The sequence below is a fragment of the Miscanthus floridulus genome, chromosome 2 (assembly GCF_019320115.1).
Source record: "Miscanthus floridulus cultivar M001 chromosome 2, ASM1932011v1, whole genome shotgun sequence".
NCBI lineage: Eukaryota > Viridiplantae > Streptophyta > Magnoliopsida > Poales > Poaceae > Miscanthus > Miscanthus floridulus.
Genome location: NC_089581.1, coordinates 48,199,054 through 48,223,451, shown reverse-complemented (window position 1 = coordinate 48,223,451; position 24,398 = coordinate 48,199,054). Strand labels below are relative to the sequence as shown.

General features: G+C 42.7%; 2 protein-coding genes and 1 pseudogene across 2 annotated transcripts; 1 reads left to right on the top strand and 2 right to left on the bottom strand.

The window, feature by feature from the left end:
• Positions 1-1,643: 1,643 nt before the first annotated feature.
• On the top strand, positions 1,644-4,047 carry LOC136536502 (protein FAR1-RELATED SEQUENCE 5-like; annotated as a pseudogene).
• Positions 4,048-5,320: 1,273 nt separating this feature from the next.
• On the bottom strand, positions 5,321-6,829 carry LOC136536500 (uncharacterized; the record flags this gene model as incomplete). Its single annotated transcript, XM_066528772.1, has 3 exons — positions 5,321-5,711; positions 5,791-6,276; positions 6,356-6,829. Coding segments are annotated over 2 exons (561 nt in total), but the record flags the coding sequence as incomplete, so codon positions are not given.
• A 12,433-nt stretch (positions 6,830-19,262) lies between these two features.
• Positions 19,263-24,356, bottom strand: LOC136523452 (probable dolichyl-diphosphooligosaccharide--protein glycosyltransferase subunit 3). The gene is made up of 2 exons (XM_066517135.1): positions 23,222-24,356; positions 19,263-19,621 (listed from the first exon to the last, which is right to left on the bottom strand). Exon 1 carries the CDS (start codon positions 24,286-24,288, stop codon positions 23,269-23,271), a length of 1,020 nt encoding a protein of 339 aa, XP_066373232.1. The 5' UTR covers positions 24,289-24,356; the 3' UTR covers positions 19,263-19,621; positions 23,222-23,268.
• Between the last annotated feature and the right edge of the window lie 42 nt (positions 24,357-24,398).

The window sequence follows — 24,398 nt, the reverse complement described above, 5'->3', positions numbered from 1 at the left end:
CTTCCTCTCCGTGATTGTCACGGCTACTACTAGTGCTTCCTGCTGTGTTCCTGTCAGTTGTCATGCTGTTGCCCATTGTGAATTCCCCAAAGTGATGATTGATAAGTAGCTATGTTTCGAACATGGATGTTTGCTAATGAAGAAGATATAGGTCTTATCTGCTTGGAGCTGCACTAAGATTATGTATAGTTAATGGCAAGATAGGTTTTCTTTGTTAAGATTCAACTGACCAATTTCTGCTTGGCATTGAGAATTTTCTGATTGACTTGTTGTTTTGGTGGTTACTACAGTCCAATATAATAGTTCTCTCTTGACAGTACACATTGCAATTTTCTTATTTTACCATTTGAACGTTGCGTGCCTTAGAGTGATCCTGAATCATGATGCAAAAAATGTGACTTGCTGCTGAAAATCTCTTGATAGTTCTCAATATTGCATATATCTTTTTAGTGAATGCATGCCTTTTCGTAAATAAGGTTCAAACTTTATTCAGGAAGCTTACAGGATAGCTAGATTCTAATGCATCATTTCTTTGGTGGATTCCTTCTCTCCTGTGATGCAACTTTGGATGCGCAATCCTGATTATAATACTTTCCAACACTTGTGCCACTGGATCATGATTTTAGTGAGCCCCAACTTCTGCAGAACTAGTATTTTGTTGAGACAAATCAATTATAAGCATACGTTTGTGTCCAATAAATTTGTTCGCCATGTAAGATCATTGTTGTTAGTCTTGTTTGAGTTTGCGTTTGCATTTTCTTACCGTTACTAGCAGCGGAATGGTTGTCCGATAAGTTTGTTCTTGTGTAAGATCATTGCTTCAGCTACTTTCGGCTGCCACCGCAGCTTCAAAACTGCAGACTCCTGTAGCACAGCCAGCTGTATTTTTTTATTTACCAAGGGAAGAGTGGAAGATCCTTTTCTCAAGATAAGAGGGAAAGTATGTGGAGAATGGTTAGCACCGTCCCTAGTTGCTGCCAGAAATCTGAAAACTTTCCTGCACAAAACTTGCTCCACTCAGCTCACTATTTGTTGGCAACTTGCTCTATCTTTCCGTAAATACTAGTAACTCTGAAAATCTCGCCCATGTAGTACTCCGAATAAATGCATACATCTTCATAGCTAAAGCAATGCTTTTGGGTATTAACTCTGAAAATCTCACCTAATGGGCCACTAGCAGCTGACAGTGACTGGTCATTAGAGTAATAGCCAACTGCGATTTGAGTTTGGACTCTGAATAATTGCATGCACCTTTTAGTGAAAGCACTGCTTTAGGGTGGTTGCCTGGTTGGTGATCATGTGATACTCTTCCTAAGACCACAGCCTCATCAATTATAATTCTGTACTAATTGAATATATTTGAGATTACTAAACCTGTACTGGTAACACATTAGGTAGCTTATTTATGCCCTGACTTATATGAATCAACAACTTCATCTATGCAGTTTTACAAAGAATTGATATTATTCTTTAAGCTGATATATTTTTATATTTTTTAGTAAAATACAAGGGCAGTCTTTAAACTTGTACTTATTGTACAACATTAGTCCATATGCTTGATAGGAGCCATGTCTTTCTTAAATTAGTCTAATTTGTTCCCTGGAATTTTATTTTGTTTAATTTGTTGATGAATACAGGAGGAAATGCCGGATCTTGAGCCTTTGCTGGAGTACAGTGAAATTGTTAGGAAGATGTTTGCTAATAAAGAAGGATTTCAGTTCTATAACAACTACGGTTTTGAGAAAGGATTTAGTGTGAGGAGAAGCTATTGTGAGTGGGACAATGGCCACAATGAGATGACCCTTCGGAAGTTCGCTTGCAGTCGTCAAGGTTTCCGTGAAGAGAAGCAGCTGAAGAGGGCGATTAAGAAGCGGAAGCCGTGGAATATTACCCGTGTTGGATGCCTTGCTAAATTTATGATTGCACGAGATCAGATCACAGGGCAGTGGTATGTGAAGGATTTCATCGATGAACACAACCATCCGATGGCACCAGCAGAGCTTACTTGTCTGCTGCGTTCACATAGAAGAATCAGCGATGAGCAGAAAGCTGAGATTGTGGAGATGGACAGTTCTGGGATTCACAAACACAAGATAATGGATATTTTGGAAATGCAGTATGGTGGGTATGATAAGGTTGGGTGTACAACAAGGGCGTACCCAGTGCAGAGAGCTCCCGCTCTGTGCGGGGTCTAGGGAAGGGTGTCAATGGCAAGCCTTACCCTCACATGTGCAATGTGAGGAGACCGCGACTCGAACCCGGGATCTTTCGGTCATAGGCGGTAAGACTCTACCGCTTGCACCAGGTTGAGTGTACAACAAGGGACTTGTATAATTTCTACCATCGCTATAAAGCGGAGACAATTGCTGCCGGTGACACTCAAACAGTCATCAGTTACCTGACGAAACTTCAGCGCAGAGATCCTGATTTCTTTTTCAAGTACATGGTTGATGGGGAAGGACACCTGAAGGGACTATTCTGGTGTGATAGTCAATGTCTGCTTGAGTATGAAGCATTTGGTGATGTCGTTGTATTTGATAGCACCTAAAAAACTAATCGGTACAACCTACCCCTTGTTCCTTTTGTTGGGGTGAATCACCATCGAAGCACAGTTATTTTTGGATGTGGAGTTATTTCTCATGAGAATATTGAGTCATATGTGTGGTTGCTGAGTGCATTTTCTAAGGCCATGATTCAGAAGCATCCGGTCTCCATGTCACTGATGGAGACCTTGCTATGCAGAGAGCAATCAGGCTGCTGTGTCCGAATTCATCGCATAGGCTCTGCATATGGCATATTGAGCAGAACATTGTGCGTAATCTTATGGATGATGTTGTTAAGGATGAATTTAGGAGTTTTCTTTATGATTGTTGGTCCATAGAAGAGACTGAGAGAAAATGGTTGGAATTTTTGGATAAGCATAAGGTTATAAATAAGGAGTCATGGTTGTATCAGATGTATGATATGAGGAAAATCTGGTGTGTTTCGTATCATGCTGGTAAGTGCTACTTAGGACTGAGGAGCAACCAACGGAGTGAGAGCCTAAACTCTAGGCTTCATATGCATCTAGATCGTAAAATGACATTGCTTGACATGGTAAAGCACGTGGAGCATTGCCTTTTAGGGCTGCGCACAAATGAGACAAAGCTAGACACTGATGCATTGCAATCTAAGGCATGCACAGAACCAGATGCTTTAATTATTGAGATAGAAGCTGTGAAATCGTTCACTCCAACAGTTTTCGCCACGGTGCAGTTCATCATAAAAGCAGCCAAGAAGTGTTTTTCGATTGACATTAAAGATGGCGATAATATGAGTGAGTATATTGTTGGCAGGAAGGATAAAAGAGACATGATGTACTTTGTCAAATGTGAATTTTGTGATGAAGCCAATCTGAAGGGAATTTCTTGTTCTTATGGTAAGTTACAATCGATTGGAATCCCCTGCTCACACATCTTCTTTGTATTGGGCGATCTGGATGAAGACAAGCTTTCAGACTATTGTGTTTTGAAAAGGTGGACAATGGGGGCGAAGAGTGCATTTCCTTCGAAAAGGAAGAGCACCATGTATGACTATTCCGATAGCCTACAGAGGTACCGTGAGGTACGCAATATCAGTCACGCTGCAGCCTTCGCAGCATCTCGTTCACCTGAATCATATGAGCGGCTGAAACGCGTTCTGCAGGATGAAGCTGCTATGAACCTGCAAAATGGAGGAGATAACAGAGGCAAGAGGTATGGTCCGGTGCTGCCACAAGCCCTGGATATTGATTCTGTAGTGTTCAATAATGTGCTGGATCACTTGCATGTGCCTGGAAGAGGGGCCCCGAAGAAAAATTTGAAGTCAATTTCAAATACGAAGAAATCTAAGGTCAAATGTAGCCTGTGTAAAGATGAGGGTCACAATCGGCGAACATGCTCCATGCAAAAAGAGGTAGTTCATCTAAGCTGAAAATAGGTCGTCTGTGAGGCATGTGTAGTTATGACTGATGTTTGTCCTCTTCATTTGTAGGAATCAAAGCTCCCTGAAGATGTGTTGGATATATGATTTGCCAATGATGAGTTTGTTGTTGCCTAATGTTTATAGGTACGCTGGTGAACAACTTATGATTTTCCATCATCTTTGCAAATTGACGTGTTGCTATTTTGCACAGCGAAAAACTGATAGTTTTATTCGTAGTGCCTGCCTGATTAGAGCTTAACTCACCACCATAGATGATAAATGAGATAAATGCTTCTTTTTAAATTACTTGTTACATAGAGAACTTTGTAAGCTTGATTCATCATGCATATATTGAATTCCAAATTGATTCTTATTGCCTGATGGCTTGGACGCACCAATCTTATGCTTTATCCTTGCCGTGTGCTTTAGATGTCACGCGTGCCAGCATCATCCTGCTTAGTCCAATGTTTCAAAACTTGTTAGTACTGTTTACTACAAATTGTGCAACAGTACAACAGTGACTGACCTTTCTCGGAAATTCTGCTTTTGGTGAAACACATGCAGCTTGCTGCTTTGCTTGTGAGAGCAACAAAAAGAAGATCGGGCACCCCACCTATGACGACTTCCTTGGTTGCCGGGATTTCGAAGAGGACCAAGTGGATTTGTGTGGCAGTAATTTCCCAAACAAATTGTGGGGGGTGCTCGGTTGTGCTAAAGGCATTTCACTGTGCTAGTAGTGCAACCGCGTGCAGGTTTAGCATAAGCGAACAAGACCGTCACTTATGTCTTGCAAAGAAAGAAAAGTACACATTTGCATTTTATTATTTTTATTTTTCTTGAATTAAGACAATTCGCATGGACAAATGTAACAGCTGGTTGGAGCAACATGGATCCGGCTACATGATATTTTTAAGTATTTCTCATTTTCTTAAATCAAATCAACATAACTTGGTTGTATGTGCGTCTGTGTGCTACTAGTAGCACTGGATTTCCCAGTGTATGAAGCACTGTACCTCCGCAAGGACAGTGGCAGATTACCAGCTGCTGTCAGTCTAATTTCGCTCTGCATTGTATTACCATTCTGTATACTTGCAACCAACTCATAGATGTGAAGCTGGTGAAAGATTAGGCATAGGACACAGTACTGTCATGTCTTGTGGAACGGTGACGCTGGATTTGAAGTGAAAGATGGACATGCCTCTGCAAAATTCCAATCCACTTCACTTGGCCGTGGATCAGCATCATGCCAAAGCAGCTCGTTTCAAAAAAAAACATAGAGAAGGGGCGAGAAAAGGATAATTACAAGCAGACATCAACTAGAACTGAAGGTATACACAGCTAAAACTTTCAGAGAATAATTTTTTCTGACTGCATGTGCTTGATCTGAAAATGTCACTCATCGTCATTCTGCCAACTACAGAGCAACACATAACCATGACAGAATAGCACCAAACTGTAGCATTGCACAGCTCATTAGCTTCCTCAAGATTGCAACACACGCAGAGTTCTAACACACGCATCTTAAATTAATATATAATCAAACTTCCAACCTAACTTTAAAAAAAGATGTAACACACTGAGTCTAACTTCGAACCAAAACATAATGCAACCTAAAAAGACGAAGCGCAGAGGGACTGTCGCCTTGTTCTTCTTCCTCGGAGTATGGACAGCATGTTTCTTCATGGCATGGGACTGTCAACTTGTTCTTCTTCGTCATAGTAGCCTTGTCCTTCTTCCTCATTGTAGTCTGTTTCCATGTCCGACATGTCCTGCATTAAGTTCATTTCATGTTATAACATCTATGGTTGTATGAAGTAGTTTTTTTTGTGAAGAGGAACCAATACTCACACCGTGCAAATCGTCGTTACATCCTTTCACTAGGTATAGATGACAAATTTTAGTCCCCTCTTTTTCATGAGCAAGCACCAATTGATTTACCTCTTCTTGTCCGTCAATTTGTACTAACCCAGTTGATGGCTGATTCCCAGGAGCAAGATTGAGGTAGTACAACTGTCCGTCTCCTCTGTATCCAAAAGGTTTCAAAGCCCCCAACATCGTGACAAACTTAACAGTAGTGGCTGGCTTTGTAATTGTAAACTGGCCTAATTCTTCTCGACTGTCATAGTACTTCTTCAAATCCGAATAAAGTTCCTTCACTGAGTGAAGGATAAATCGCATTACAACATGTTGCACGTATAGATAAGACGAATAAGGACAATTTGGCCACACGGAGTTCTTACACGAAAACTATACGAAAATTTCATATACCGGGCCACACTCGTTGTCCAGTAATATATGCATGTATTTCCATGGTATGTAGATCCCATTTTGTACCTGAAAGTGCAAACATTCGAGGTGTTCAAATGGCTATCTATATAATGCAAAATATGAAATACTAGCGTACTGTAGTTACCTCTACATTCATGTTGGCACGGACCTCCTCTTCTTGGATCAAGGACCGGACCTCCTCTTGTTCGATCAAGGACTCAATTAGTGACTTCAATTTTGAGCGCTCATTATCAAACTCCTTATCCATTTGTTCCCCTGCCTGCTTAATCATGAAATCAACGTTGGCTCGCTCTTTCTTTATGTTGGCATCATTTTCTTCAAGGACCTTTGATAAGGATTCATTTAAGACGTCGCGTTCCTGCTTCATCTTCTTGGCAAAGGCAGCACGCTGATCATGTAACACTTGCTTCAGCAGGTGACCCAGTGCGACCTCCATTCTCACAGCAACGCCATTCTGCTCAATGGTTGACCCTTCGTCCAGCAATTTTCGCTGAGAAATTATGTACCGCTCATTTTGTTGTTGCACTTGTTTTGTTCTGATGTCAGCGTCAGAAAAAAAAACTGAACCTGCGGGGGAAAGCCACCCCCGGGCATTGCATTAAGAAGAAGAACCTTCTCACACAGGTCCAGAAAACCCCCGAACCCCTGCCCCACCCATACACAGCAGCACCGTACCCCTGTGAGAACAGGGCCGTTCCTTAGACCTGTGCTTTGGCGTGGGACAGACGAGGGGATTTTTTTAACCCCGGTCTGAAATTCGCTCCCACGGGGAGTCGAACCCAGGACCTGAGGAGTGCCGCTGGGACGCTCTAACCAGTTGGACTAGAGGCCATTTGGCATGTCAGCGTCAGAACGGTCATGCTGTAACTTCAATTTCATATCCTCAAAGTCCGCCTTTAGTTTGCTAGCCATCTCCTCCCACTCCTTCAGGTGGTTTGTAAGATCCATGATACCTGAAGTTAGACGTAGCAGTTTCGTAAATCAAAAACAAATAAAAATGGCTTAAGTTTTGAGCTGTGAATCATTGACAGTAGTAGAGAATAAAAATAATACACTATTTAAAATATATTGCTCAACATAATGTATCAGACAATAAATTGCATCTATAGCTGCACAAAAAGTATCATGTTGGAAAAAATGTATCAGACAATAAATCATCGTTACATCCTTTCACTAATTATTGGAGCAGGGTATGAACATCTAACAAAATGTGGACAGTCTAATTATTAGAGGCTGAAATGTGGACAGTCTAATTATTGGTTATGAAGTTCCTGCGATGAGCATAATCTTTAGCCATGTGGTGAAATTAAAATTAGGGATACATATATTCAGCATTATATTGAGCAGATTCAGAATTTTGTTATGCTATTGACAGAGGCAGACAACAATTACTAATCAAATATCGTGCACTGCATTGTGTGTTTAGCTGTTTGCTGCATCCCACCCACCACCAAGTAGCTGCAGCGGTGGATGCAGTTGTCCGCCCGTCCGAAGCGGTCGAGGCCCAGGTTAGCAAGTCAATATAACACTAAGAATGCATGTACTATATTGGCTGTATAGGGATTCAAAACGAATGCAGCATATACAAGGTTACTAAAATTATGAGGCAGGTGAAAGCATTATTTTTGATGAAACAGGTAGAATCTTCGTCTAGAAATCAAAATAGATCTCGTCCTCTTTGTGGGACACACAATGTATAACAAAACAAACTACAACCCTATGAGGGTTCCATCTCTGTATACACACAACAGTTTCCCTACATATGAAATATTGCAAAATGAAATCACTGAATGTCTGAATCACTAACACCTCAGTACCTCACTAAGGAGACAGGCGAGTGGGACGCCGCCCAAATGAGGAGACGCGCAGGCCGTCAGGCCGGACTCCGAAGGGCTGAGGCTGGGGCGGCAAGCGGGCAGCTGGCCGGCAGAGGGCGCCGCGGCGAAACCGGCCGAGGAGGGCGGGGCGCCGGGGACAGTCGCGACTCGCGACGCGAGGACGGGGACGGGGGCGCGGGGCGACTCGCGAGCGCGGCGGCCGCTCGAGACAGGGACGGGACGCGAGCGCGGAGTCGGGAGGCGAAGCCGGAAGGGCCGAAGGGGTCGTACGTGGAATGAGTATTGAGAATGGGCTCTGTTGCTCGCTTAGTGGACCGGTGGAACATTGGGCCTTATTGGGCTGGTAAGCTGAGAACTGGGAAGAAGCGAGAAATGGCCCAGGTCGCGAATCAGTCGCCTTCAACCTATCCTAAACATCAATCTATTCTAAAAAAATCAGTCTATGGTGAAAACAAAAAAAATCCTTGGATCCGTCCCTGCACCCGACTGAAAAATACGACCTGCAGTCCTGCACTGACTTAAACCCTAATCTACCCCGAACCAAAATCTAGAACCTAAATGCACTCTAAAAACTCTTCGCATGGAAATCTAGTAGCACGTCCATACCTTCTGGAGGGCCGTGTGACCTCGCCGCGGGTGACCTGGATCCGAGGCTGTGTGACCTCGCCGGGGGTGACCTCGATCGGACCACAGAGATGGACCGGATGCGGCGGCGGTTATGATATGCGAATTGCTGGGGATGCGATGATTGAAATCAATCGGGCGGGGATAGGGAAAGTACTAATTTGTAGACTTCTTGGGCTGGGCTGTATGCAATGGCGATCGCCGGAGAAGATTCTGTGTACTGGGCCCGTTCCTGGGTGCCGCACCGAGGCCCATGCACGCACACCTTGTGACACCGTCTGGAGGTGGTGAGGTTCGAGATTTCACGCCGGTCGTGTAGGCTTGTTGGGCGGTTTGAGGCTGGTGAGGCCAATATTCCTTAACATGCCCATAAAAATCTTTTTTTAGTTTTTTCACAATTTATGTTTAACCTTTTAAATTAAACATTCCAACTGCATTTATAATTTTTGATTTTGAAAACCTATTTGTATCATGGTCATATTTTTACAATTTTTTTAACCTTTTAAATTCAACATTTGAACTGCATTTATAATTTTTGAAAACCTATTTGTATCATGGTCATATGGATGATGAATATTGAAGATAAGAAAACCTATTTAAATTCTTGAAAAAAACTATTTATATTGTTTCAAACATACATGAACTTGCTGCAAGGACAAATTAGTTCATTCTAATATTTATATCCAGCAATTTGAGTGGCACGTCATCCAATCATGTCCTATCGAGTGCCATGTCATATGCCATCAAGTGCCCAATCATGTCCAACTACTATCATGTTAGTCCCACTTAGACGAGACGTCAGAGTGGAGGTTCAGTTGCTATCGTGCCAGTACTACAAGTCCACTAAGATGAGACATGAGAGTTATCGATTCACTTCTTATCATGTTAGACCTATTAGTCCACTCAGACGACAAGTGAGAATATCGGTTTAGTTCCTATCATGTTAGGACTATTGGTTCATCTGGCGAGACATAAGAGTGATCGGTTCAGTTGCTATTGTACATGTCGGGGTGTCGTACTGATAGTGCTACGTCATGACCAACAATTTGGTATGCAGTCTCGTCCTATGGAGTACCATGTCATATGACACCGAGTGCCCCATCATGTCCAACTACTATCATGTTAGTGCCACTCAGACGAGACGTCAGAGTGGAGGTTCAGTTGTTGTCGTGCCAATACTACAAGTCCACTAATATGAGACATGAGAGCTATCGGTTGACTTCTTATCGTGTTAGACCTATTAGTCCACTCAGATGACAAGTGAGAATATCGACTTAGTTCCTATCATGTAGTGCTTATTACATGGCACGTTTAGTGGGGCAGCATCTAAAGGGGGGAAATACAGGGAAATGCATTTTTTATAAAAAGATAAGCAAACAATTCTAAAATTTAAGTTCATAAAAAAAATTTAAATAAATTCCAAAAAAATGGAAAATAGGCCAAATGGGCAACTTGCCAAAGCCAAGTTTAACCACAGTAGGGAGCCACGTCGGCCCAATATGGCCCAATAGCATACTAGTGACGGGCTTACCGTCTCTTCTCATTTGACTATTTTGGAGAACGTGCTCGCCATTTCAAAACGGGGTACCGTGACTCAGTTTCTCTCGGCGGCAATGGCTACACCACTCGGCACCATGGATAGCACAGGAGAAAGAAGACGGCACAGTAATTCATCGCCTGCAAACGGCACCAGGGTTGAAGGTAACTGATATACATCTCTCCTTCATATTCATTTGATGTATGCATTTGTGCTACTACTACGATCTCCACGATTAAAGGACGAAAACCATGTACTGCTATTGTGCCACATAAACATCATTGCAATTAGTACTAAGATCTACTGCTATTAGACATGGCTTCTGATTTGTGAGGCTTAGGTTAATACATCTGGATCCATCACATGAACCCATCATGCATGCATGCCCGATGCCGTTCCATCTTTCGCACCGTTCACCGCCGATTCCTTTCATCCGATCCGGGCCCTAGCTGCCAAGGGATAGAAGCTACGGACACACCTGCACCACCTTTCATATATATATACAAACACGACGCACCCGCAGACTGAGAATGAGCATTAGTGTCAACATATAGAGAGGGACAGTAAAGAGTAATTTTCCTGATTTGAAACAGCAATGCTACTATGCCAGACAGATGTAGTGCATTGAAATTAGCTACAACCAGAATTGAGTTTAGTTTTTTTTTAAAAGAGGTGTTTGAGCATGTAAAACCGTCCAATCTGTTCATATGAGCCTCCAGTCTCCTCTCTAGTTAAAGCCTACAGTTAACAAATCATTACTATGTTTGAGTTCATATGAGCCTCCAGTTCATCGAGGACTCCTTCTGGAAGTTCCCTGAACCATGCCTGTCCAATTCAAATGTACAGAAGATTCAGTTCTCTGAACCATGCCTGTCCAATTTAAATGTCCAATTTAAACATAGTTTTATGGTTGTTTCAAGCTGACAGATGTCCTACCTTAATCAGGCTGGCCAAGCAGTGAACATCAATATCCTCAGGTACAACTCCTTTGTTCAGCTGGTCCCTCACGAGCTCCTCTTGGTCATTCTCCAGATCAAAGGGCAATTGCCAAAAGAATTGATCTTTACAAACTGAAATCTATAAAGTCAAAAGATTAACAAAGTCTGAAATTTTACCTATGCCCTACTGCTATCACTGTGGTTGAACTGCTATTCCTCGCCTGTTGTAGCATTGCTGCTATCCCTAAAAAAAACAGACTCAGTGAAACTCTATAATTAGCGAAAACCTATTTTTTGCACATAACCATATTACAACTACAGCATTTATTATTAACATTTCTTATTCATATCATTTGATGCAGTTGACAGTGGTACCAGGGTTCATACTGAAAAAGTGCAGGGAGGGACCAAGAAGCAGGTAATTTTCATATCCAATATCCAGTTCCTATTTTTGTGCAAGTAGCCTGTACATTGTTAGCAACTTATCATCGACCAACTGGTTGCTGCAAAAATATATGCATTTAATAAACTCAACTGTGAGTTTTGTAAACGCTATAAAAGACTTATCGAGCGACCACAAGGATGTTATTAAGTCTATGGGATTTGGAGGGTTGCTTCGTATGCCAGGGACGTGTCTCAGAACACAAATGAATGAAAAAATTACAAACAGATACTAAATCAGCAACCAATGCTTCTTTATATGTGGTCAGAATGTTCCTATTTATCTAGAGAATGTCAGGGACATAATGAGACTCTGGATTGAAGGCATAGATGTTTTTAAACATGTAAACCAAGAGGAGGTCAAAGATGAAGACAAAAAAGTGGACATTGAATTGATGAAGAGGTATGAAGATGTAGATCACCTTCTCACGATAAGCAAGTTGAAACAAATGATGATGAAATCAGTCACTCCGGATGATGACTTCAAAAGACTATTTGTCTTATTCACAATTGGTGTCATTCTAGCACCAACTGTGAAGCCCTATGTTAAAGCTAATTATCTACCCGTGGTTAGAAAAGTATCAGACATTCCGAAATTCAATTGGGGCCAATTCACTCTGACTCATTTATTAACCTCATGTAATAATTACATAGTTAAGAAACGAGCCAACATACAGGGCAATTTGACTTTGCTGCAGGTCAGTTCTATAAGCTACAGCCACCTATAAACAATGTTTACTTTTAGTCTTATGTATTTTTTGCATTGTGTTCATAGTTTTGGTACTGGGAGCGCGTCATTGCGTACACCAAGTACGGGATCAATTACGATACAATCCAACCACCACTGATGGCGAGGTGGACTGAAGACAATACTGGTCTTCGATGGCATGCTTTTAATCAAGCCGGCCTAGATGGAGGAACTGTAAGTTTCGAAACATACCATCAATATGCTACTGTTCACACGCATACAACCTAACTATCTTATTAATTGTTTCCACCTTATGACGCGCCCTACTGGTCAGACCACCCAGCAGCAGACCACCCAGCCAAAAAAATATAAAAAAAGAAACATACGCGAGGAGGGTCTAAGCAACGAACAAGTACGTACGACATCTATTTATGTGTGCAACCTCGTTTGTGTGCCTAATTTATTCTTTCCTATTTATGTAGAAGCAATTCCTTGAAGGATGGGCGAACGACAACGGACATTGCACTAGCAATGGAAAAAAATATATGGATATAGACCACAAATATGATAGAAAAATATTATCACAAAATGAGGAGTTAGCTAAGATTAGAAAGGAAAAAAGGCTGGACAAAAGACTGGAAGCTAGGGTGAGCAAGATAGAAGTCGATACTGCAGAAATGAAAGTGGATATCAAGGTAACCAGCGTGAGTACTCATTTTTTGTTCCCATCCGTGCTTCATTGTCTAACACAATTTCTCAACAAAAAAAAAAAGAAAACACAACAGGTACAACAACAAATCCTACAGTTACTGCAAAGTATTGTTGACCCATCTACGCCAACATCTGCACAAGGTCAGCTATCTATGGCTACATCTTCGCAAGTTCAGTTATCTATGCCTACATCCGCATAAGTTCGGGTATGCAAATGTGGCTTCAGTTCCTTTGTCTAATGTTGGATTTGATATTTTGGAATTTAACAAAAAATAACAACTATAGGAATCACCACAGATACTAGTCAAGAAGTCAGCACCAGGTGGCCCACTGCATTTCTCCCATGCACCGGCGAGAATCAATGCTGAAGCACACACTGAAACACAAGTTAAGATGGAAAAGAACATGCAACAGCAGAACATCCCCTCTACAAGCACTAAGGTGACGCCTCTACACACATCACACCAAGGAAGCCAATTATCGACAACGATTACAAAATGAGTCCAATAGAGACAGAAGTCGGATCCTTCGTAGTAATGAGTTACGACCATGCTAAGGTTGTACAGATAGGTGACCATGTTCTTACAGCCAAACAGCTACGCCCTAATATCACAGATGGCTTTATAGTAGATGAGGTAAACTGATTTCAGATCCTTTTTGTCCATAATAACATACAAACACCTACTATGTACTAATAACTCCACCCTTTGCAGGTCATAAATGCCTATGTTGATTTCAACAACGTGGATACTGAAGAGGCATCATTCATAACAACTTTCCAAGCCCAGAAGTTGGCTACAAATAATCTGGGTGACCAACGCCTGACATTTAAGAAGTTAATTACCGACAAATGTGTTCGGAGGCATTTGGTATGTAATACTGATTTTATTTGGACACTTTTACTTGACATTTGCATTCAGGATAATATCTGTATTTATTTTTCAAAGTTTTGTCAATTAGGACGGTTTACTATATTTCTGGTAATCTCTATTGCAATTATTGTTTTCATGTTTTTGTGCCAATGCATATAAACAACAACCACTGGCTCTCCTAGTGCTAAATTTTATAAAGAAAGAGGTACAGATACTTAACTCCTTAGCCTCAACCCGAGATGAAAACCAAGAGAAGGCATTGGTAAGTACAGCGTAACACGTACAACCTATTCAACTACAATTACAGTTCGATCAAATTTAACATCTATCTCACCATCCACTAAGTGGAAAGCATACAGGAATGCATTGATTCTTTGGGCAACGATGGCTTGGTTAACTTGCGCGTCTGGAAAAGAATTTCTTATCATAACATACCGCAACAAAAAGACGGGTACTCCTTTTTCCTTTTCATATTAATGTTCTACTTCAATTACTAATTCTTATGTTCCATTTGCAGTCATTCATGCGGGGCGTTCATAATATTTTATATGCTGGCATGGGATGGAGAAGAAATAGTCAATCATTTCACAAATGTGAGTCTTATAATCCTTGTTAATTCCAAATATCTACAGACTTGTTCAATAATTGTTATATGACAGTGCACTATTTTCACTTGTATAGACACAAATACAAGGATTTAAACGGAGAATATGCATGAGGTTGCTCCTTTATGATCGCAACATGAGACGCCAACAATCATACCAAAATCCTATCACGGTCTGAACTTTTAATTCATATTAAAAATGTTCCAGTTGGAACAACTTATACCAGACTGTACAAAATATGCCGGGTCTAACATTTTTCTTGATGATTCTTAGGAGGAAGAGTATTATGCAAACAATCCGGACGAACAACGCTAGCACGAACAAGATGAAAATGCAAGCGATGTTGATCATAGAGACTATAACTCCAAACCCAGAGGCCAGCACGAAAGGAGGGAAAGGAACGAAAGGAGGAAAAGGAACTAAACGAGGGAAAGGAACGAAAGGAACAGAATGTGAAAAAGGAACACGAGCTCAAAATAAGAAAAGAGGACGACCCCCAACGAGAATGGTTGTCAATACTCCTCCTACTGTCGTAGATGAATTTAGTAGCGAATCTATCGCTAAACGAGTTCAACGGGCCAAGCATCCAGGGAAACAGCAGACCAGCCCTTGTAGGCCTTTTTAGAACTATGTGCTGTCTATTTAGTAAGCTATATTTGATCTTTAGTTTGTCCAGATGACTAGAACGATATGTGTTCAGACCTAAACGATGTGTTGAACTAAATTCATGTGTATTCAGGCGCAAATACTTAGTCAAACATTTCCTTCAGCAATTCATGTGTGAAATTACTAGCGAGTAAAGAGTTCAAACTTACATTGTGTTTAGTTGTCTGATAATTTTTTTCCTCCATCAGTTGTCTGATAAAATAGCATGCTAGTTTGGATACCCTGAAGCTTCCCAAATCTGATGGACTTGTGGACATGAAACAATTTGGATGTCACCTCTAACAGATCAAGCAGATAGCATTTTCTATGAATTGTACTGACATTATTAAGGAAACAATCACTGAGACATTAACGACATAAAAATGCAAACCAAACGTGCACAATTAAAGAAGAAACTAATCGTCTCATGTTTCTTTCTGGAAAAAAAAACTAAACATGAAATGTGTCCCTCATACAAGCATCCATATGATACATGTCTAACTGAAAGTCTAGAATGTGTCCCTCATACAAGCATGCAATACTACTAACAGGGGAATAACAGTAGCTAGGCTTCATAGTAAAACTAGTCTTCTAAATGAAGTACTAAATCAGCAAATGCCATATAGTCTTCTACATCATCAATTTTTGCTTCAACTCTCGAGACAAGTGCTCCAGTTGACCTAAGATATGATCCCACAAGTTTCATTCATTCCGTATCCCTGCATGAGGAGCACCATATTTGATCAAACAAAGGGTGTGTTTGGATCTACTATCGATTACAAGAATCAGCTAAAAATAGAATGAGATGCAAACACCCCTCATTCTAGTGTTGACAAACAACTATCGAACCACTCAGATTTCAGTCAAGGCACATAGTGGTTGAAAACCAAATAAAGCAAGTTGAGGTACAGCAACATGGAAGATATTTCCGGTTAAAGGCCAGCAGCCACCTGCAGACATCTGAAATGCAAGTTCCTTTGAATTCAGCATTGCTTGCAGCAACCTGTACATATAGTTGAGAAATATTCTGCTTATTGGCATAGGTAAGCTATGACATGTTTACCGTACAGGTTTTGACTAAATTTGGAGATGCTTCACTGCAATGAAGTTCCATTAAGCTTCCTACCAGCTAGACTGATCTCTGAACATTTTAGCACTGTTGTGTACTCATGATACATGAACATCACAACTCAAAATATATAATGCTCTCATTCCCTATCTAGAAGCTCTTTCTAAACCTATGCACTATACAACAACATAATGGTTGGAACTGCAGCTAGCACTGGGTAGCAAAAAAAATTTCACGTCGCAAATTCTAAATTTTCGCAGCAAGCTGCCATCATGCTCCCAGGAATCAAGAGTCACATTTCTGTGTTCACCCTACCTAAATTAGCTCTGCAAGTGCTACTCGGCTACAGCAGCTCCTGAAAAACCGAGACAATATGTGGCCTCCACATCCAAATCATGAACTCAGTCATAGCAGCCGAGCTCAATCCCGAAGAAAAGAAATTCGAAACGGCGTGATGGAGTCGGAGCTCACCTAAATCAAACGGATCGGGGCAGGACCGGATCAATGGAGGCGCCGCCCTTGACCTTGGCCTCCTGCGCCTCGCGGATCTTCTGCATCTTGAGCATCCGCTCCATGACGAGCTCGTACTCGCACTTCTCCTAGGCGTGGCGCTCGGGCTCGCACTTCCAGGGGAGGTAGAACTCGGCGACGCGGCACTTGTTGAGCGGGATGAGAAGGTGCGCGCACTGGTCGCGGTAGGCGAGCGGCACCCGGGCCTCCGCCATCTCCGATGCGGAAGGGGAGTGACTTGCGGTTGGTGTAGTAGGGGAGGTCGTTCAGGTCCTCCTCCACCTTGCCCACGGTGTCGTTGACGGACTGCGCGCAAGTGCGGAGAGCACGGCGTTGGCTGCCTGGAGGGAGGGGCGGACGCACCCGCGGCGGCGGAGGGAGTGGAGGAGTTGTGCGGCGAGGTGGGGGAGGCGGAGGCGGCCGTAGGCGGAGAGCGCGGCGTCGGCGAGCGCACTCGTCGGGAGGCTGGCGAGGAGGTAGCGGGGGAGGTGGCGCAGCGGGTCGAGCGGGACGAAGTCGAGGAGAAGCGGCACGCGGAGCGGGAGCCGGGGACGGCGAGGCCGCCGCCAGCTTCGCCACCTCGGACCTGGATCTCATCTCGTCCACCACCATCGCCGGATATGCGCGGTGCCGCCACTCGCCGGGGACTGGTGAGGAGCCCTGGCCGCCGCAGCCCTACCCTCGCCCTCGCCCTCGCAGCCGCCGCCACCGCCCTCATCCTCAACCTCGACCTCAACCTCGCCCGCCGCCGCAGCACGAACAAAGCGACTGGGAGAGGGCCGGGCCGGTGTGGTCGGACGGAAAATTATACGTGACAGACTATACAGCTTCAATCATCTCTATGGGCGTGATTGGTTCTCTACGGGCGTGATTGGTTGCTTTGGTGAGGAATAACCCGAGAGCCGGTTGATATGCATGTTCAAATCGTGCACTAAGTCGTGTTTGGTTGTTTTTGTGGTTGGTCCAGTATAAGATGAGATCTTGTTTGGTTGTATGTATGGATGAGAGTTTTGAGTGTATGACACATGTGTCCCTACGCCTGAATCAAGTTATCCTGTATGGAGAGGGAAGTGGAAATTGAGAAGATAAAGTCGTACGGGATGGAGGAGGGCAGATGAATGAAAGAATACAGCGAAAGGTGCGAGGAGGACAACCAAACACACCGCATGAATGAGGTCAGACATCAAAACGGTGCGAAGATGGTCCGATTCGGCCTACCAATCACGCCCTATACTACCCAAAACATTATTTTTCTATTATAGATTTACAATTCTATCCTCAAAAATTCAAAAATAGAAAATTTTCTACTTTTTGTCGGGTGCTTATCCCATCAATTTTAGTATGCACCCGATGCGTATGGTCCCCATTTAGTACGCACTTAGTTCCTCCCGATGCCTCTCAAATTGGTTCTTCTTGGTTCCTCTGCCTTTTTAGCTGTCGGATCGATCCTCGTGAGCCGTCTATTTTCTGGCAACCATTGTAAAAATTCTCACATAAAGCTTGTACTGTAGGAGTTTAGCCATTTTTGTATTGATATATTTAGAGGCCTAGGCCAAAAAAGAATGTACAAAACTAAAAAGTGAGCACTGACAAGAAAAAGAAGAAGAAAAACCTTGGATTTCGTTCCTTCCATACGATGTCCCATCATATTTGGATGGGAATGATCTATAAAGCCCTTAAGATATGTCGGGTGTGAACCGGTGTTCGCTTATTGATGCTTTAGAAGACTATGGAAAGCTATTGCTGAAGCAACTGTGCTATTATTGAAGCCACATGTTGATAAAAAAGTAATATGTTTATTTATTATATAAATATTTATACTCTTTTAAACTTAATTTGATTAAACTTAAAAAGGTTTAACTTAGAAAAGCGTATGTGTCAACCTTGGTAACACTACCCATGACAATGAAACCCAAGGCCTTCACTTTTCAGTTTCCAACGTTTTTCTCACCATGCGCTGTGCCACTGCCACCGGCTCTGCCCTCCTCATTCGCCGGATCAGCTCCCCAATCTCTCACACGCCCCTCCCATTTTTTCTCCCCGGATTTGGGTGCCTAGACAAAACCCTACCTTCTCCAGCCGATCTCCACCTCTGTTCTTTCCCGAGCTCGATCTCGGTTGGCCTCAACCATGCCATCCCTAGATGGCTAGCTCTAGAACATCCACAAGTTCCGGCCACTGCCACACCCACGCCCAATCAATGAGATGTGGAAGGGGGAAAAAAGGGAAAACGATATGTAAATGATGAACATATTCCACATGCCATAAGAAAGTAGAGACCCTGATTTAGAATCCTTGATGGCGTTGAACCAAGAAAAATGGCTGTCAAAAGAAGAGGAGCCTTCAAGTATTAGAAAAAATAAAAGCCCTGACTTAAGATGCACATTACATCAAGAACGGCAGATAACGTCTTTATAAATATCTGTACGACAGCCTCGCCATTCAGATACCACAATATGGACAAAATTTCCCTGGATACAAACACAAGTCCACAAGTCCATACAGAACTTTCCGAACCAGATCATTCAATGCAGCGATCATCCAAAAGATATAAGCAGGGCATGATCAGCTAAGATTTACCATTGTCTTGTTCAACCAGGTAAAAGTACATTTCCCTGGATACAAACACAAGTCCACATGTGCATACAGAACTTCCGAACCAGATCATTCAATGCAGCGATCATCCAAAAGATGTAAGCAGGGCATGATCAACTAAGATTTACCATTGTCTTGTTCAACCATGTAAAAAAACCACATCATATATAGAAGTTCAAAACTGGGACTTTTCTTTTTGAGTAACAGAATTGCAAGTTCAGCTAAAATAACTTGAGTTCTCTCTCTATTTCATACTAGAGCAGCTGAGAAACTGCAATCTTAAACTTTTGGCATGTCAATTTGGACGACTTCAAACCCTGAAATTAAATAAGCACACCATGAAATACTTGTCAGCAGTAGTATAAGAACTAAAAGAGGAAAACTAGAAATAACCGCACACTATTTTCACAAAATTGCATCTCCAATTTAAGTTTCACAATCACTTGAATATTGCCTCTAGCTTAGAACTCATTTCCTTGAGAAAGAAGTATCAACAAGTAAAATCACATAATATCACACAAAAAGTGAACAAAACAATCACTTCCTGGAAAGTATGTGGTAGCTTCAATACATGCTAATGCCACCTTAGCATGTGGTAGCTTCAAGAACTCACACAAAAAGTTTGATCAAGAACAATGTTACATGGATACGCATGCCCAAAGAAATTTTGCAGTGTCAACTCATGCTCGACACTGGGCAACACGTATCAGACACGCCCGAGCAGTACCGGAGGCAAGAAGGTTTCTTTGGAGGATGGCCAACCACTGAGCACAGAGGATGAAAAGTGGAGAAGGGCTGAAGAGTCAGACTGCATTAAAGATGATAAGAACCGCAGGTCCTCAGCCTTGCCCTTCCAGTCCGCTAAGTTAGCAACATCTGATTCCTAGGGAAATTAAGAGCACCATTGAAGATGAGAAGGGCAGGGGCAATCAATTTTCTAGTCCCAGATGCAAGGGGATGGCGGCAGCAGCTCTGCGATGGGAACAAGAGATCAGAGATGTAGTCTTGGCATTTTGGCAATAAGAGGAGGGAGTGGTGGCAGCTATTAGACGTGTCCCTGCGTAGGCCTAGTGAAGGTTAGGGCAAGATTTGTTTAGGTGGACTGAGTAGGCCTGTAAAAGGCAAACCCAATAGCATATATCTTTCTTCATTCCCTCTCCTGTTCTTTTTTCTCTCCTTTTTAAACTTGTGATGCATTTGCCCATATGGATTAGTTAAACATGACACGATAATAAAAGATTGCACACAAGATTGTGTAAATGAATTTATTTTCTTTTCTAATTAACAATAATAATAATTACTATATTAGACAAACCCCAAATCCTATTTTCTAGAGTTCGCCGGATTGGGCATCTGCACCCAAATCTGGACACCGACACCCTCACTCGCACTGGTACCTGTGTCCAGGTAACACCGCTCAGAGCATCAATAACAAAAAGAAGTCATAGCTTCATGATATTCTATTGCTAAATTTCAAGTTCATACTCGATACTGGAAAGTACCTTAGCATACCTAAGCAAAAATATTAGCTAGAAAGTATATAACTCAAGGGAATACACTGATGGCCATAATCCTCCAAGTCCATATTATATGTTAAAAATCTGATGCGCTTTTTGCACACAATGATATATTTATTTGGTTTGAGCTTGCATGAGGTAATAAGTAATAACAAGTGACACCCACAGTACACGCAACATCAAATCATCCAAGTTTTTGAACTTCATGCTCCCCAACAAATATATTTTTTACTCCTCAACACCCCATTTATAAATCATACAGATCTGCTACGGATCCAGAATGGCTACCGCAAATAGGAAAAGTCAACAATCTCATTTTAACTATTTCACTGCCTGTCACTCAAGTTATTCAGTTTTTAAGTGGTAGCATTTTCTCTAGTTCTAGAATCTAGATCATACTAAATAGTGATAAAAATACTATCAAAACTCAAATGAGATAATATATAAGAGGACTCGGTATACTGATAGTTGCTACAGTTTTTCTTTTAACCTCACATGACAGTTGAAAAGGCACATGTTTCATAGAATCACTGAATTCTATAATCCAAAATTCAGAAAATGTTTCCTAACATTATTTTTCTGAATGTAGGATTATAAATTCAGTTTTCGAAGAAGTATCTCATTGCCCTCAGAAAGTTAAAACTAGTGTGACAAGAAAGAGTACGGATAATATATAAGAGGACTCGGTATACATGTTCTACTTAAAGTGCTGAACCACAGATTGACATAATACAACTTAGAAACTTTGAGACAGCTGATTGGGGAAATATACAAGAGACCACAGATTGTTACTCACAGCTCTGTAGTCTTTATCTTTCTAATATTAGAAAGTTAGAATAGCATTGAATTTTCAGGTCACTTTGATACCATTTGAATTCACACCGTTACCATTTCTATCATCTATTCCATACCGTTAGCAACAAAGCACTCTAAGAAATTTAATTTACTCACTGTCATAAGCTCAATTTTATAATAAGTAAATGTCACTGAAGCCTCACAAGGGGTCCGCAAGCGGTATCAATATGGAACAGCCAATCATCGGGCACCAGATTGGACTGTGTCCCAAGTCCCAACCCAGATGCCACCACTATGACACTGAATGAAATTGCCAAGCCATAATAGTTGAAACTGTGCAGAAATAGGGTTCATATCCTGGTTAACGTAATCCAAATATGTTATCTTTTTTCCCCTGAATATTAAGAAAACAAATGTTTAACTATCTTTTAATTATGAAAATATAACCTTTTAGTGTATCTCATAATTACTATCCTGCTACAGACAAATAGCACTGTATGCTTGGCGTTAAAAGGCTTCAGTTGAGGCATGTGACCAAAAGTAGCACATTTGAATCTTTACATGCACACTGCATCCTCTTGATAAAAGAATCTTTCAAACTCCTTGAGTTTTGACATCCTCATCGCGCATCCCAAACCTTTAAGGCCCCGTTCGTTTATTTTGGAACGGGCCGTTCCAGGGCGTCGTTCCGGGTGGAACGGAGCCGCCTGTATTGAAAACTGGAGTATTGTGGCCAGGAGCGAAACCTGGTCCGGCCACTGCCGAACGAGCCCTAAAAGAACTTTGATGTAACAATAACATTGTTTGTTCAGGCAAAACAAATATTGCACGCCATATCAGTAGAACTGAGCCTTGGAGAGCATGGGACAAACAGCCTCTTCTAAGGAATACAGTACTGATCCCAAATAAACACAATTGGCATACAACTATGAGCATCTAAGAAAGATGCTACAACTACCCATACGCATGATCGCACGCATGTCTCCACAAGGATACAGCCACAAGCACAAGAAAGATACTACAAAGTAACAGAATTCTCAAAAACAAAGCATTGTAGGGCATAACATGTACACATGCTAATGCATATGATTTTTAAAGATGGAATGAGAGAACAGAAAGAAATGGAGAGCTCAAATCAAGGGTAAGGAACGGAATCCAATTCTAAAATCAGTTCTCTGTCCAGTTTGCTAGGACAGGAACCTAACCCTGGAAACACAAGAAAACACACTGCTAAAAAAATTCACTGGATATCAATGCATCATCAAATAATTTTTTTTTGGTCAATAGTGTACTGGATACAACAATTATTTTTTAACAATGCATGCTAACTGCCAAGCAAATTACTTCAAGTAATTGGAGATACAGAAATCAGTTTCATATGGAGATGCTCCACACCATTTATCTCAATGCTGGATTATCATCAACCCAAGGTTGTCTTTGGATTTTCAAGCCAGTACATCTTTTGCTTAAAACACATGTATGAATTACTCAATTATGAACCTAAGACAAAATCATTTATACTCAGGGTCACCCCGATGTTAACACAACAATCGCAACCAATATGCCAACTACAGAATTGGAAAAAGGTGGGATGTTATTCCATACCTCTGAAACCAAAGGGAAGAAGCATCCATCCCACTCAGGTAAGAATTTCACCTCCAGCTGCTTGGGAAGAAAGTATGAATGCTATAGCCAGTCTTCCAGTTATCCAAGTAGATCACCTTCCTAACAGCCCACCACCCGATCGCCATGACAGCAAGCATCGCAAAGCGCTGCGTCTGCAGGCTCTCCACCTTCACCAACAAGTGTGTCACCCCAGCGATCATGAGACCGACTAGTGTGTACAAGAACCCGACAGCAAACCCCTCAGCCCCCAGCTGCATCCCTGACCCCTGGTAGAAGAACACGAGCTTGTTGGGATCCGCGCGGTCGGTGAGGAACATGGGCGTGTGCCTGATAATCCCGTACATGCCCCCAGAGACGCTGAAGAAGTAGACGAAGAGCGCCCCAGCCATCCAGACACGGCGGTCATGCAGCAGGGTCTCCCCATCGATGATCCTCTTGATCATGAAGGGGATGGAGATGAGGAAGAGGATGCCAAGCAGGATGATGTGGTTGTGGGAGAGGAGCGGCGGGCGTACGATGGGCCCAACCTCGAGGCCCGTGCGGGACTCGATAAACTCGGCCATGGAGTCGGCGAGGCGCGCGAAGTGGGACTGGTCCATCTGCTCGGATCCCGACAGGATGGCGTGCTCGGGGCGGATGAGGCGGACATGGGGCAGCGAGTTGACGCCGAACTGGTGGAAGGAGTGCTGCGACTCGGTGAACTCGATGTCGGCGAAGAAGAGGTCGCCGGAATTGGGGTTGTGGGCGAGGAAGGAGGCGGAGAGCAGCGCGAACTCGGTGCGGAGCTGGGGCAGGTGGAGGTCGGGCTTTGAGTGGAGCGAAGCGGCGTCGAAGAAGACGAGCACGGAGTAGGGGCGGCGCGCGGAGGGGGCGGAGAGGAAACGGGTGACAGCGGTATCGGTGAGGTGGATCACGCCGGACGGGGACCGCGCGCGGAGGGACTGGAGCTCCGAGACAAGGTCATCGGCTCCGGCGGGTGCGCCTGCGAGGAGGACGAGGGGGAGGAGGAGCAGCAGCAGCAGGTGGCGGTGCGGTGGAGGCGCCATGGCGGATGGGCAGATCTGGGGGGCAGGAGACCGGCGGGTGTAGACTTGGAGCTTTTAGCAGGTGTGCCGTTAAAAAAGTTGCCATAAAAAAAAAGTTTACCGCACAGAGA

Excerpts from the sequence above, each read along its gene's own strand:
- LOC136523452 (XM_066517135.1), bottom strand. The coding sequence starts at position 24,288 with ATGGCGCCTCCACCGCACCGCCACCTGCTGCTGCTGCTCCTCCTCCCC.